The sequence below is a fragment of the Narcine bancroftii genome, chromosome 2 (assembly GCF_036971445.1).
Source record: "Narcine bancroftii isolate sNarBan1 chromosome 2, sNarBan1.hap1, whole genome shotgun sequence".
Taxonomy (NCBI): Eukaryota; Metazoa; Chordata; class Chondrichthyes; order Torpediniformes; family Narcinidae; genus Narcine; species Narcine bancroftii.
Genome location: NC_091470.1, coordinates 109,043,096 through 109,059,110, shown reverse-complemented (window position 1 = coordinate 109,059,110; position 16,015 = coordinate 109,043,096). Strand labels below are relative to the sequence as shown.

The following is a 16,015-nucleotide window of genomic DNA, read 5'->3' as shown; positions in this document are numbered from 1 at the left end:
GCCACATATAGAAAAACATCGAGAGTCACAGGCCACACAATATTAAGGTTGGCAGTTTTCAACCACTTACACAAGAAAAATGTGTTTTAGATCAGAAAACCCCTGTGCCATTGAAATTTTTCTATCAAAATAACTGTATGACACTTGGGACGAATTATGTTGTGTTTATATTGTATATAGATATGATTTGGGGAGATAATTTGGGGCAGGTTTTTTAATGAATGTCACATACAAACACTTTAAAACAGATCTCATTTAAAATACTGGATCTCTGCTCATGCTAGACAGGCCGGCGCCAAGAGCCTTTGCAAAAGCTTTGGAGAGTGCCCAAGCAACTTCACTAAAGGATTGTTGTTTACAAAAAGGCAACAGATGAAAGAACTCTCAGAGCCACAGATGGGTTATGACTCCTTAGTTCAGCCTGGTCAAAGCCCTTGTGATCCATGCAAGAGGAGAGGACTGGCTGTCTAATGTTTCACTTGAAATAAGTGAAACAAAAAGGAACTCTGTGGTGACCTGAAAGAAAGAGGTTATCATCTGGAAAACCCTGATGGGGCAAGTTTCTTCAGCAAGACACTGAAGTTGCTGGTTACAAGGAATCAGTTGTGGGTGTCCAGCAAACAACAAATCTCTCTCTGAAAATTGACAAGAACCTTCCTGAGCGGTAACCATTTACCTTTTGAGCACCAAAGCCTTGTGAACTTCATAAAAGTTAAATTCTGTGCACAGTATAAGAATTGCCTGCAACTAGTGAACTTGGAGGAATGAGAAGTGAAATTGGGCAGTGAATCAAATAACTTTTAAAAATTTATATACACATATTGCATACACGTGTGCTTAGAATTAGAAGGGGGTTAAGATAGGTTGTTAATTTAATAGTAATAAGTTAAAGTGTGATTCTGTTTTCATGTTTAAAGATAATAAAAGCAACTTTTGTTTAAGTAACCGTTTGTCGTGGTGAATTTCTATTGCTGCTGGGTTTTGGGCTCCTCTGGGCTCATCACAGTACAGATGTCCTCTGGTGTTTGTTACTCGCTGTCCACCCTTTTATCTTTTCAGAATCTTGTAATCCTCTATCAAATCACCTCTCATCTTCTTCACTCCAAAGAGAAAAAGTCCCAGCTCTGCTAATTTTGCCTCATAAGACATACCATGGTGATGACAAGATAGTGTTTCTCCAGGACCACGGAGGATATTTACATAAATATAACTTAGTTAAATACATTAAACTATTAAGACGTATACAGTAGCAGTCCACGCATGTTCTGGGAATTCAGGAGTCCAACGCTTGGGGGGAAAAAAACTGTTGCCCAATCTGAACGTAAGGGCCCGAGTACTGCAGTACCTCCTCCTGGATGGCAGAAGGGAGAACAGTTTACACGAGGGGTGTGTGGGGTCCTTCACAATGTTTATTGCCTTTCGCCTATGTTGCGGGTGGCCTTCATGGGAGGAAGAGAGCCCCCAGTGATCTTTTCCACTGACTTCACTCTCCTCTGCAAGATCTTGCGGTCCGAGGTGGTGCAGCTTCCAAACCAGGCAGCGAAGCAATTGCACAGGATGTTCTTGATACATCCTCTATTGAATGGAGTGAATGTTCTTTTAAATACTAATCATATATAGCATCTGGCAATGTGGTTAGGTAAGGGGTTGGAGTTGTCCCCTTTACTATTTTCTTCTATCCTTTTTTGTATTGTTACGAGCCAAAAGGACCCCAAAACCCAGCAGCAATAGGCATTCACCAAGACAAGTAGTTACTGAAACAAAAATTGTTTTTAATTATCTTTAAACATGAAAACAATCAAATTTTAATTTATCTCTATTAACTTAACTAAACCCAACTTAACCCCCTCTTAATTCTAAGCGCACATGTATGATGTATGTGTAAATGTAAGAAAAGTTCTTTGGTTCGCATTTCAATCTCACTTCTCATTCTTCCAAGTTCTCTGGTTGCAGACAATTTTTATACTGTGCACAGTATTTGTTCACCAGGCTTTGGTGCTTGAAAGGTAAATGTTTACTGCTCAGGAAGGTTCTTATAGGGTTTGCAGAGAGAGATTTGTTGTTCCAGGATTTCCACAACTGAGGTACCACCATTAGTCATCTCAATGTCTGGCTGATGAAACTTGCCCCATCAGGGTTCTCCAGCTCTTTCTTTCAGGCTACCATAGAGTTCCTTTCTGTTCCCCTTATTCCAAGAGAAACATCAGACAGATCGACACTTCCAGCAATCCGCCGCTCTGGAGTTTGTTTCAGTTCCAACCAGCTTCTCCTGCTTATTTCAGCTCTCTCTCTCTCTCTCCAACTGCCAGAAAGCCCATGTGACTCTCTCACTCACAAAACCCCTAACCTTCTTGATAGGAGTTAGTCTTCTTTGTCAAGCTATTGTCTTTAGGTAAACAAAAACCCAGGAGTGACCTTTCTGTGCACTCTATCAAAACCATTACGAAGAGCTTTTAACAGCCAGAGCACCTCCTGCTTGTTGTTTTAATGACGTAATTTCAATTAGCACATACTTGTGAAATGTGCGCAGCATTCTCCATAGTTTCTGTGAATTCACTGAATATGAATTCTTCAATATTTCAAATAAGATCTGTTTTAAAGTGTGTGTATGTATGTAACCTACTCTAATTTTACCAATTTATCTCCCAAATATTCCATTACAGTATAATACAGTATAATTAGTTTTTTTTCTAAAAAAAAAGATGTGCGTATATATATATAAACTACTTAGAATATAAATTATGGGTATTAGTGATATACAGAATATCTTTAGTTCATGTAATTGTCCGTACTTTCTTATTGAAGTACACCCTTTTTGTTTATATAAGTTCTTAAAATCAATGAAAATATTTTAAAAAGAAAGAAAATGTAAAACCAAATTGCTGGAGAAACAGCATATTTTATGTAGCAAAGCTAAAGATACATACCCAACATTTCAGACTTTAGCCCTTCATCGAGGTACGAGCAAAATGTTGTCAGGCACCTGAACAAAAAATTGCCAAATAGAAATACAGGACATCCTGTTCAAATTTAAATATTTTTAAAAAAATACAAGTTTTTCACATGTAGTAATATTATTTTATGTCAATGTACATATGTATATGCAAATTAGAAACAACTTGAGTTTAAATTTAAACAAGTGTCTTGTTTGGCATATCTGGTCATTGTATGCATAGACCCTCAGGCAAGAGGTAATAGGTGGATAAGGGAGGGAGGGCACAAAAGAAAACAGTGGGGTGGGGGATGGTTTGGCTCTGTGAATAGAGAGGTTCTCCAGTTTCTGCTGGCCTCTCCGTTCTCCCTCTCTTCCCCATCCCTGTCTTCTTTCTTCCCCCACCACTATTTGGTTCACGAGCCTGCCTACGTTTTGCACATACTGCAATGAAGGCCTCAAGCCTGAAACATTTTTATGTTACATAACAGATTTTCCAAATTGGAATACAGGACAACTTGTTCAAATTTAAATTCAAATGATTTCTAATCTGCATGTAGATATGTATATTGAGATAAATATTTATGACATGGGGAAAACTTATACTGTATACTAAAAAACATTGGTAACGCAGTCATCTGAACAGAATGTTCTGTATTTCTATTTGGCAAATCTGGCAGCTCTAGTTATGTATCTTAATCTTTGTTAAGTAGAGTGCACTTTTTGACCTGTTGAGTTTTGCCAGCGTTGTGTTTTTACTTTAACCACGGTGTCTGCAGATTTTTGTGTTTTACCTCTCCCTTGTCCTATCCATATCCAATTAATGCCCCTGGTTACTGTTGGAAGTGATGGAAGAGTTAGTTGGGCCATTGGCAATGATTTTGTATCCTGATTTGGCCGCTGGGGACGTGCTGAAGGATTGGAGAATGGCAAATGTGGTCCACTTGAATTTATAAAAAGTCACACAGGAACGATAAACATTAAGGAGGCACTGTTTTATGTTGACTAAGAAAAGATTTTTTAGCCTTACAGATAGACTGCTAGGACATCCTAAACAGAGCGACCCAGCGTCGCCAGCAGTGGGTGTTACCGGTTCTCGGGATTTGAGCCATCAATCAACTAATCCAGTCACGTGTGTGAGGTGACTTGTGAGAGTTCCCTCAAGACCAAGGGCATTGTAAGTACTATAAATTGTCCTCCAATTGTAAATAAAGAGTTCGTTACTGGTGTTGGTCGTTTCTCTCTGGGTCTAACAAGAGGGAAGCTTGTATTCCACACAACACATGCACAGCACAAACATTCGGCATATTTACAACATTTTGGTGATGAGGTGACAATGAACAGCTGCAAGCTGTCCTCAAGCAGCAGCAGAAAAATAAGTGAGGCTAATTAACAAGCAAGGCTAATTGACCAGCTGGAAGAAAAAATGTCCGTTGGGACTCTAGCCATTGTAGAAGGTGAGCCTGAAGTTAATTCAAATTCGGCAGATGTTTTAATGAGCTCCATCACTGAGTTTTCATTTGACCCAGAGTCGAACAGATTTGAAACTTGGTTTAAAAAGTATGAAGGACCAATTTGCAGTCGACTTTGCGAAGTTCAATGATGCGTGGTAAATTAGGCTGTTATTGCGGAAGTTAGGCACTCGAGAACGTGAGCCCTACACAAACTTCATTCTGCTAAAACTTCCCCGTAAGCTTCAGGGAAACACTTAACGTGTTGGCAGAGATATTCAATGAGCAAACATCACTGTTCAACGTTTGGTATCAGTGCCTCAAAATGACAGGTGGATCAGACATGCCAACCAGTTGAACGCCCCACTGGACACATTCAAACTTCAGAAACCATTGAACCACCAATCATACCCAACGGAAACGAGCCAATACCCTCTACATCACTAGAACCTGTAAGGTCTCAACAAGTTCAGAGACCAGTGTAGCCCTTCCAAATAGATCCCAGACTCCACTCATGTGAGTAACCAGCTGAAAGGGCGAGGTGCGAGGAGGCCCTAAATAGACTGAGCCCCCCCACCGGTCGCCAGGAGTGGGTTTTACCAGTTCTCTGGACTTGAGTCATCAATCGACTAATTCAGTCACTGGTATGTGTGAGGTGGCTTGCGAGAGTTCCCTCTGGACCATGGGCACAACTGGAAACAAAAGGGTGCATTCTTTGGGTTTGGAAAACACTGCCATTTCTCTCTGGGCTAACTTGGGGGAAGCTGGTATTCCACAAAACACATGCACAGCACCACCATTGGGCACATTTACCATTGGTATAACTGGAAAGGAGCCTTATGCAGAATGATAAGAGATCTGCTGGCCTGACCATTCATATGAACAAATGCAGGGATCATAAAGGTGACTTGACTTGCTTTTCAGGGCAGGAGTGATGAGAACTGATTGGGAGGAGGAGGGGGGGGAGGAGGGGGGGGAGGAGGGGGGGGGGGGAGGAGGAGGGGGGGGAGGAGGGGGGGGGAGGAGGGGGGGGGAGAGGGGGGGGTGGGGGGAGGAACGTGAGAGCAGCCCAGTGGTGCTTTACCACGCAGTGCAGGACCTCATGGACCTGACATCCAGAATCGCGCACGTCTGCAGATGGCGCCTCTCGCCAAAGTGAGCCGCTGTTTGGCGATTGGTGCATTGGCAACATTCCCCCCCCCCCCCCCCCCCCCCCCACCCCCGGCTATAGATATCCGTGAGTGACGTTGAGCCGAGAGGGGTGATGCTTTCCGGCTCCAGCGTTATCATTGCAAGAACAGCAGCCGCGGCGGAGGGTTGGGAGAGGGGTTGGCCGGAGCAGCGATAGGCCACACAGTGCAGGTAACAGACGGGACCCCTCTCTCTCTTCCCCCCCCCCCATCTCTCTGTCTCTTTCCCCCCATCTCCGTCTCTCTTCCCCCCCCCCCATCTCTCTCTCTCCCCTCCCCCCCCCCCCTCTGGATCTCACGCATGCATTCATTCATCCACGCCGCACCGAGCCCTGCTGCTCTCCCGTAAGCCGTGACAAGCGCCCCATTACGGCGTTATCCTTTAAAAAAAAGCCCGGTGCATTCGCAATGCAAGGCCGGCTGCCAAGGGCGCAAACTTTGCGGAGAGGGGGAGAGCGCCTTTTGCAAGCCGCAGCGGGACAGGACGGTGCGGGACTTGTCAGCGCCTTGCGCAGGCGGCAGAGGGACTGGGACAATGGGACAAGGCGCAGTGACCTCTGCTACCAGCCCCCGCTCCCTCGGAGCTCCGTGCCGGCGACCCAAGGTCTCTCTCGGGCTGCCCACGTTGTAATTGCACCCAGATCTTGCCGGCAAGAGGCGGCTTTTTTGTTTGTTTGTGGCGGAGCCTTTGGTTCCCTCCACGACTCGCAGTGCGCGGTTCGTCAGGGCCGGACGCGCCAGGGACCCGTGCCCCCCCCCTTCCCCTCTCTCCCCTGCCCCAGTGACCCGCGGGCTCCCCTCTCCCCTGCCCCAGCGCGCACTGTGTGTCTGGATGTGTGTCCACTCACCCTCCCAGCCTCCACGTCGCCCTTTCCCCGCAGCTCCCACTTCTCACGGGGCTGCCCCCCAAGAAGTGTGGACCCAGAGGGTTGCAGAACAGTCTTGGTTGGGGAGGGGACAAGGAACCCCGTGGAATTTTGATGTTGCGTTGAAAGCAGCCGCTTCCAAGCTCAGAAGGGCTGCAGAAACCCCAGCAGGAAGTAAAAAGCAATGGAAATTTGGGGGCTGAGGCCACCCTCGGGCATGTGGTCACACAGTGTATGTAACCTTTCTCTTTCCACTCCCATTCCACTTTAAATATGTCATCGGTGCTCTGTGATTAGTAAGGGATTGCATAAGGTGGAAGGAAAACTAGTTTTAATCGTCCCTAATTGACTCGTTTGGTGCACGGTTTCATAACTCCAAAGGAAATGGGCCAATGACAATTTTTCTCCAGCAAAATTGGGTCTAGAGCATTGATTGTCAACCTTGCCACTCACATTCCATCTTAAGCAATCCCTTACTAATCACAGAGCACAGACAGTATAGGCTGTAGGTGAGTGGAAGGAAAAAAAGGTTGAGAACCACTGAGTTTTTTTTAAAAGACAGAAAGTTGGTGGAGGAACGCCAGACTGACAGGTAAGAGTGGGGAGGGGGAGATAGAAGCAGAGGGTAGTGCGCCAAACTACAGCACCACCCTTGTCAGCGGGTTGGCAAGGATGCCAAGATGATGGAGGGCAGTGCATTGCGTGGGAGTGTGATTTCAGTAGTTCTCAACCTTTTTCTACTCGCATGCCACCTTAAGTAATCTCTATGCTATCGGTGCTCTGTAATCGATAAGGGGACTGCTTAAGGTGGTGTGTGGGTGGGAAGGGAAGGCTGAGAACGGAGTGGTGAAGATGGTAAATCTCTTGGCAGCAGTTGGAAATGAAAAGAACCAGAGACCAGAACATGGTGTTCAAGAGGAGGAGGAGAAGGATTAAGGTGGGAGAAGGGGGGTCTTCATTTGTGGAGGTGGTTGGGGGGGGGGGTTGTGGAGCATCAGAATATGTCTTGAACAAGTCATGAAGTTCGGTGTTTTGCGGCAGTATCGTAGCGCAAACATTCATATTACAACGTTAGTATAAAAGTTAAAAATAATAGTGGAGGAAAGGTCAGGCAGTGTCTGTGGTTCATTGATAATTCAGGAATCTGATGGCAGCGGGGAAGAAGCCATTCTTGTGCCACTGAGTGCTTGTACCTTTTTCCTGATGGTAGCAGAGTGAAGAGGGTGGTGGGGGCCTATGAGGCTGCTTTTTAAAAAAAAACACCTCATGTAGATGTCCTCAGTGGAGTGAAATTTGGTGTCTGTGATGTCACAGGCTGAGTTGGCGCCTCTGTACCAGGCAGTGATGCAACCAGCCAGAATGCTCTCCACGATACACCTGTAGAAGTTTACGAGAGTTGGTGGGAGAAGAGTTCGGCATCGTGGCATGCAGGGAACTTGTGTGATTAAAGGAGACGAAGGTAAAGCCTCTCATGAGGACAGAGCGTGTGCCTCAGAGAGGGGAAGGTGGTGAAGAACTGGCAGGGGCTAGAGTAAGGGTTCAGAGGGTGGAGGTAGAGGAATGAGCATTGGAGAGATAAGTAGGTGAGGGGGAGGTGCAGAAAGAGGGGCTAAAGGGGGGTGGAAAGGGGTCTCTGAGGGTGCATGAGGAGTTGGAAGAGGTGTGAGGAAGGATGTGGAGTGATGGTGGGTGAGGAGAGGCAGTGGGATCCAGCATTGAGTTCCGGCCTGGGGAAAGCTGGGATTGGGATGGGAACTGGCAACACTCAGGAGGAACACTAGCCATGGGGTGGATCCATCCTCTTCCACCCACTTCTGCTCTTCCCCTTTGCCGCACCTTTAGGTATTCTGCTGTTTTTCCACATTCCTGAGAAAGGCCCCGAGCATTGAGTTTTAGTTTTGAGAGATGCTGCATGACCTGCTGAGTTTCTCCAGCACATTTGTCCTCTGCACTTGTCCCCAGCGTCTACGGTTTTTCGTAAACACCTGCTGAGAGGAGTGAAATACTGCTCCACTTGACCCTTTCAAACTGCTGTGTATAATGGGGTTAACTGGGCAGTTAGAAAGGGTTCAACCTGGTCAACCCTGTCGGAATCCAACCGGGTCTCTGACCTACCTCGGAGGTAGTCAGGGAACCCAGTTAAACTTAACTAGGTCGTCCACGGGTGATTTGAACAGGAAAACGGCCGACCCGCTTATTCTGGGTGACGTCAGCGCTTGAGTGCTTGCGTCACTGGGCAGCCAGCACCTGAACGTCCGGCAGTACATCTGGTGAGTGCGTGGCGTGTCATTGCAGTGGCAGGATCCCCCTTAAATCACCGGGTTGGTGATTTAATGGGTCAATTTCCCCATGCGATTTGAAAGGTGCTTCCAGCACCTTTGCTGCAATAATCACACCCGGGTCCCAGCAGAGCGACCCAGGTGCTGCTGTTTGAAAGGGGCTAATTGATTGTTTATGGAGATCTCCTCCTTGTTTATTGTATCTGATGAAATGACTTGGGGCAGTGGGTAAGATGGTTCACCTTGATCCACACTAAGTGTGTCTTCATATTGATTTGATGGTCGGCCAATTCCTGATTCTTAGAGCAAAACATAAATCTGTCCTTTTATTTTCAGATCCAATATCAGCAACATTAGTGGATTATGTTGGCAACAATGCTGAGCAGCATGTGACTTATCCTTGGGACCGGCGTGAGAGAACTTCCCCCACTCGGCTCTGTTCTGACATCAGATCCCTCCCATCTTTTCTCCTCCCAGGAATCGATGGGAATCGGCAAAAATTCAACCACTAAGGGCAGCATGGAGACCGGGAACGCGTCCGATGACAAGTACGAGGATGAGAAGCACTCTGCCGCGTTCTTCCCTGCACCGGTAAGAGTCGAAATGTGGACCCACGTGGGTCCTAGGAAGCAACTTTTAACACCCTGCCCCTGTACAAGGGTAGATGAAGGGAAGCCTGGCCAATGAGGAGCGTTGTCGAGGAGGGTAAACGATTATTGGTGGGCAAAATCCCAGGGGTCAGCCACCACAGCTGCCGGTGGTGGAAATTATTTAATTCTGAATGTGGTAAAGGCCATGATGGACAGGGATCTGATGTTAGTTCCAGACAGGTTTGCAGAGAAAGCAACAGGCCCAATAATTGAGAACCTCTGCTTGTAAGAGTAAGATGCTCAAATTCTGACACAGCATTTTGACTTGTTTACACCACAGTTCCACCCAACAAGCCAGTCGGTTAATGCTCAATCAGGCCAAACCCAATTGCCTTCTAACAGTCAGAAGGTTCAAGACAAATTTCATCCACTGAGCTGAAAACTCTAATCTGACGACTTTCAAAGTGAGTGTAAGCATTTCCATGGGAATATTTAGAGTAGGAAACTTCGACACGGTGCCACCTTGTCACTGCTAAATGACAGGAAGGATACCAGCATGGTTAGAGCATTGGCTGGTTGGCAGAAAACCAAGAGTGGGAACAAAGGGCTCCTATTCTGTTCTGCTACCGGTTACTAGTGGTGTTCCACGGGGGTCGGTGTTGGGGCTGCTTTTTGCTTTGTATATAAATGATTTGGATTGTGGAGTAAAAGTAAAGGTTCCATTATGGACACATAATACTACATTTAGAATGTAACATACATGAGATTCTTTAACTTTTAAAGACAGACAGAGAGTCTCCACTTTGCCAAGCGCCCCTCGCAGAAACCTACAGCCCCTGGTGTTCCTAGGGGGTCTCCCCTCTAACTACTGACCAGTCCTAAGCCTGCATAGCTTCTGAGATCAGACAATCCCAGGAGCATTCAGGCTATTATATGCTGGATTCCCAGTGACTCAAGCACTGACGTCACCAGAATAAGCAGGTCGGCCGTTTTCCTGTTCAAGTCACCCGTGGATGCGACCTAGGTAAGTTTAACTGGGTTCCCTGATTATCTCTGAGGTAGGATTCCGACAGGGTTGACCAGGTCGGACCCTTTCTAACTGCCCGGTTAACCCCATTATACACGGCTATTAGGTCCTGAACCTGCTTAGCTTCCAAGATCAGACAATCCCAGGCGTATTCAAGCTATTAGGTGCTGTAATAGATGGCTTTGTGTCTAAATTTGCATATTGATACCAAAATAGGTGGTAGGGTGATAGTGAGGATACAGAAAGGCTGCAGAGAGGCTTGGATAGATGAGGAGACTGGGCAAAGTGGTGGCAGATGAAATATGATGTTGGAAAGTGTACGGCCATGCACTTTGGTTAAAAAAAAAATATACGGGCAGACTATTATTTGGAAGGGGAGGTAATTCAAAATTCCGAGGGCCAAAGGGACTTGGGAGATCTCGTGTAGGATACCCTAAAGATTAACCTCCAGGTGGTGAAGAAGGTGAATGTGATGTTGGTGTGCATTTCTCGAGGGATAGCTTCCAAGGTCAGTGATGTAATATTGAGACTATAAAGCACTGGTGAGACCTCGCTTGGAGAACTATGTCCAGTTGTGGGCGCCATATTTGAGAAAAGACATGGTGGCTTTGGAGAGAGTTCAGAGAAGATTTACTAGAATGATACTAGGAATTAAAGGGTTAGTATATGAGGAACAGTTGTCTGTTCTTGGAAATACTCCTTGGATGGCAGAGCTTGGTCAATGGGCCTACTTCTGCTCCTATGTCTGGTAAGATATTCTACGATACTGGTGATTCCCTTGTTAAAGAAAATTTAAAAGCAACATTACCTTGCCGCTATTGTATTGTTCGTGGAAGCTTACTGTAAATTATCCAAAATGGTCGGACCAGGTCCATTTTGGATAAAAAAAAAATTTCGGCGATGCAGTCATTATTTTTAAAACAGCCTATCACTTGTCACAGAGTTTAACCAACAACAAGGGAAGGCATTTTAAGTATTTAAATAATGTTTAATTCTCACTAAAAAAAAACCCACTGATCACCGTCCCCTCTCCTCCGAGGTACCCGCTGCTGCCAGGAGCCTGAGGTCCCTGGTCAGTTTGGCTCCGATATACATTTGGATAAATGAGGATTTTGGAGAATTCGATTTCAGATCATCGGAGATGGACTGTAGTTTAGTACAGACTAGATTGGCCCATGGACTGGTTTCTCTTCTATGCTTCTGTGTCCAAATTTTTTTTTTAAAACTCATGCCATTATTATAGTCATCTCTGTGAATGGTGGCCATCCGTTTTGGGGGCAAAGGGAAGGTTGGGGCAATATAAAATGGCCCTGAGGGTCAATATTTTTCACGTGCAGGGTGGTGTGTGTGCGCCAGAGGAGGGGATAATGACAACTTTTAAAAGACCATTTGGATAGGTACAAGGCACGGTTGGTGTAGGTAGTGCAAAGCCTTTACGGGATCGGGGTTAGAATCCCACGCTATCTGTAAGGAGTTTGTACGTTCTCCACATGTCTGCGTGGGTTTTCCCCAGGGGCTACAGTTTCCTCCCACCATTTGAAACGTACCGGGGCGTAGGTTAATTGCGTGTAAATTGGGCGGGATGGACTCGTGGGCCAAAATGGCCTGTAACTGACCTGTGTATATGTCTAAATAAGGAGAGGAAAGGGTTGGGAGGTTGTGAACCCAGTGCAGCCGAGTGGGACTCACTCAGATGGGCAACTTGGTTGGCATGGATGAGTTGGGCTGAAAAAACTGTTTTCGTGGAGTGTAATTGTCTCTTTCGTGCCCATATTCTGGAACTGGTATGCAACTCCGAGCTCGCTACCAGCAGGAGTTATTGCATCATATACCTGGATAAAGCACGATTAAAAAGGTTAAGACTCTAGGGTTACTGAAGAGTGTTATTTGGGCAATCAGCCTAATGAGTTTATTGGTATAATCTGGTGCTGAATAGTGTTGGCTCTGTAAGTTGTGAGGTTTGTTTCTGTGCTCACCGACTTTGTGATTCAAGTCAAGTTTTATTGTCATCAGAATCTATTGTCATGAACTAGTCAAGAAATTTGGTGACTTGCAGGAGTATCACATTGAAAACATTCATATTATGAACCATCTTACAATAATATATAAAAGTAATATATTATTCATTGATTCAATAATATATGGTTCATTGATTATTCAGGAATCTGATGGCAGCAGGGTTGCAGCTGAGTGCTTGTCTTTGCGATGGTAGCAGAGTGAAGAGGGCATGGCTTGGGTGGTGGGGGATCTTTGAGTATAGAGACTGCTTTTTTTAAGACACCACCTCATGTAGATGTCCTTGACGGAGTGAAGTCTGGTCCCTGTGTTGCACAATCTGATTGTCTCTTTCTTTGGCTTGGCTTCGCGGACGAAGATTTATGGAGAAGGTAAATGTCCACGTCAGCTGGAGGCTCGTTGGTGGCTGACAAGTCCGATGCGGGACAGGCAGACGCGGTTGCAGGGGATAATTGGTTGGTTGGGGTTGGGTGTTGGGTTTTTCCTCCTTTGCCTTTTGTCAGTGAGGTGGGCTCTGCGGTTTTCTTCAAAGGAGGTTGCTGCCCGCCAAACTGTGAGGTGCCAAGATGCACGGTTTGAGGCGATATCAGCCCACTGGCGGTGGTCAATGTGGCAGGCACCAAGAGATTTCTTTAGGCAGTCCTTGTACCTTTTCTTTGCTGCACCTCTGTCACGGTGGCCAGTGGAGAGCTCGCCATATAACACGATCTTGGGAAGGCGATGGTCCTCCATTCTGGAGACGTGACCCACCCAGCGCAGCTGGATCTTCAGCAGCGTGGACTCGATGCTGTTGACCTCTGCCATCTCGAGTACTTCGACGTTAGGGATGAAAGCGCTCCAATGGATGTTGAGGATGGAGCGGAGACAACGCTGGTGGAAGCTTTCTAGGAGCCGTAGGTGATGCCGGTAGAGGACCCATGATTCGGAGCCGAACAGGAGTGTGGGTATGACAACGGCTCTGTATACTCTTATCTTTGTGAGGTTTTTCAGTTGGTTGTTTTTCCAGACTCTTTTGTGTAGTCTTCCAAAGGCGCTATTTGCCTTGGCGAGTCTGTTGTCTATCTCGTTGTCGATCCTTGCATCTGATGAAATGGTGCAGCCGAGATAGGTAAACTGGTTGACCGTTTTGAGTTTTGTGTGCCCGATGGAGATGTGGGGGGGCTGGTAGTCATGATGGGGAGCTGGCTGATGGAGGACCTCTGATTGTACAACCTGACAAAACAGCGTTCTCCGGTCCTTGGTGCAAATCACACAACCAGACATAACACACAGTTTATATGCAGGACGTCAGCCTAGGCAATGCTCGCGGTCAGGTATGAAGAGTTGCTGCCATGTCCACCCTCCAAAACGTTCTGAGTTGTAGGTGAATTTGGACGCCATGGGCAGGAAGGGCCTGTTACTGTGCTATATGTCTAAAATAAAAAAGTTCTGTCTAAATTTCTTTGAGATCTTTTGTTAATGGCATTTGTGTTCTGTGTCCATTCAAACATACTGGAATGGAGTTGTCAAACATGTGTGACTATGAAGTAAATTACAAAAATCTGTAGACACCGTGGTTGAAGTAAAATCACAATGCTGGATGATGTACCATACCTTGTTGAAGGGCTCAAGCCTGAAACATTGGTTATATATTTTCACTTTTACTGCATAAAGGGCACAATTTCTCCAGCATTTTGTGTTTTTACTGTGAGTCACAATTTTACTAATGACTTCACCATTGGGGTAGAAATTGGTTGAATTGATTTGTTTTTACTGGAGGTTTAATGCTGATCAGCCCGTGACCTCAATGAGCTGTTACCTCTGGATATTTATCTGACTGTCCATTCAGCCATAACAGTGCCCTTGAGTTTAATACTCCTGCTGAGGCGGGGTTTGATAGCAGGTTGTCGGTCTTTTCCTCTAGTGGGGAGTGGAAGGGACAGGTCTACAGTACACAAAGGATCTCAGTGAAAGGTACTGGGCATTGTTCTTCAGCTAAGGTGGCTTAGCAGTTAGCGCAACATCTTTACAGTGCTAGCGATTGGGACTGGGGTCTGTAAGGAATTTGTATGTTCTCTCCGTGGGTTTTCTCCCACCGTTCAAAACTTTCGGGCTGTAGGTTAATTGAGCGGCATGGACTCGTGGGCTGAAATGGTCTGTTTACCGTGCTGTATGTCTAAATTAAAAATTTTAATTTTAATCTGCCTGAACCAAGCAAGTTGTCAAGCCAGAATTAAGGGTTTGCTTAATCTTTAACTCCTTCCACTAACTGAAGTTTGCCGCAGAAATGTAACTGCAGTAAAACCCCTGGTATCTGGAATTCAAACAACCGGCAAAAAAAAATTAAAATAAATTAGAATAAAATAATCGGTAAAAAAAATACGCAAGTTTGAAATTGTAAAAGTAAATGTTCTCTGAAGCAACAAAAACCTTTGGTGAAGATGGGAGTAAATATTTAACCAGCAAGTTTTGCTCATAGCAGCTGTTTGAATAAAGTTGTGTGAAACACCAATGGTGTCGCCCAGGATGAAAAGCTGGTTGATTCTGCTTGCCGTTGGGGTAACTCTCTTAAAGTGTCTTCTTGTCCCTGCTTAGTAAGAGCTGCCTTGGTCAGAGGCTTTATCTGTAAATTTGGGGGAGGGGGGATTAATTATCTATAATGTTATTGTTTGTATTTTGGGCGGCTTCAGATAGTGCTGGTGGGTTACAGCCCAGGTCATTAGCAGTGATCAATGGCTCGGTGCTAGGACAGTTAATCCAATTACAACAGCCAGTGTCTCAAGACCAAGTACAGGCAGGCTGGAGAGTGCTGGCCAGGTAATTTACATGGGTCCAACATCAAGCTGTGCACTAATGGATGGGGAAGAACTAAACCTTGATTGGCAGGGGAAAGTGCTATCACATGACAGCCACAACCCTTCCCAATTCAGATGTGTGGGAATTTCTTCAACCAGAGGGTGGTCAATCTGTGGAATATGTTGCCACACATAGTCATGGAGGCCAGGTCATTGGGTATATTTAAGAGAGAGATTGTTAGGTTCTTGATTAGCCAGGGCATCAAAGGTTATGAGGAGCAGGTTGGGCAGTGGGGCTGAGTGGGGAAATGGATCAGCTCTTGATTACATGGCAGGGCTGTCTCGATGGGGTGAATAGCCTATTTCTGCTCCTATGACTTGTGGTCTTGGATTCTCTGTCCTGACATGAGTCGTGTTCCCCATCACTCTGAGGACATTGGTTCTCCCTCTATGCTCTCTGCTAGTCTCAATGTGTCCCACTGTTTGGTTGTCATGGGAAATGTGGTTTTAAGGACTGACTTCGTCCTCAGCTGACTGGGCAGCTACCTGGCAGCAACAGCTTCAAAAGGGAAGAGCCATCGGGACACGAGCAAGATTCTTCTTTCCAGTTGACCACTGCACCAAAGCTCATTTGCATCCCCCAAGTTTCCAGGCTTTTGTTTTGGAAGGACACAGTTAAACAGTGGTGCTGCATGCAAAGTTGTTTTGAGCGTAATTAATATCCAATTTTCTCAAGTCTAAACAGTCTGATGCTCTAGATGACACAGAGCTCCTCTGTCCACGTTACAACGCGACAAAATGGGAAGAGGGCACTTCGAGAGACATCCGTGTCAAAGGAATTCACTCTGAACGTCAAATTGATGGTGACAAACTGAAGAGGAACCGTGTTC

At 45.8% G+C, this 16,015-nt stretch overlaps 1 protein-coding gene across 4 annotated transcripts in view; it reads left to right on the top strand.

Annotated features, from left to right (window-relative positions):
- Nucleotides 1-5,651: 5,651 nt before the first annotated feature.
- The window catches only part of LOC138754133 (solute carrier family 23 member 2-like), a 78,554-nt gene continuing 68,190 nt past the window's right edge, over nucleotides 5,652-16,015 (top strand). Inside the window, exons 1-2 of one of the 4 annotated variants that reach the window (XM_069917989.1) lie at nucleotides 5,652-5,745; nucleotides 9,196-9,309. In XM_069917989.1, the coding sequence (XP_069774090.1) occupies nucleotides 9,202-9,309 (108 nt within the window). In that variant the 5' untranslated portion in view covers nucleotides 5,652-5,745; nucleotides 9,196-9,201. Of the gene's footprint in view, nucleotides 5,746-6,123; nucleotides 6,178-9,054; nucleotides 9,310-14,120; nucleotides 14,305-16,015 lie in introns of those variants that run through there. The other 3 variants (XM_069917987.1, XM_069917988.1, XM_069917990.1) reach the window with 3 other exon arrangements.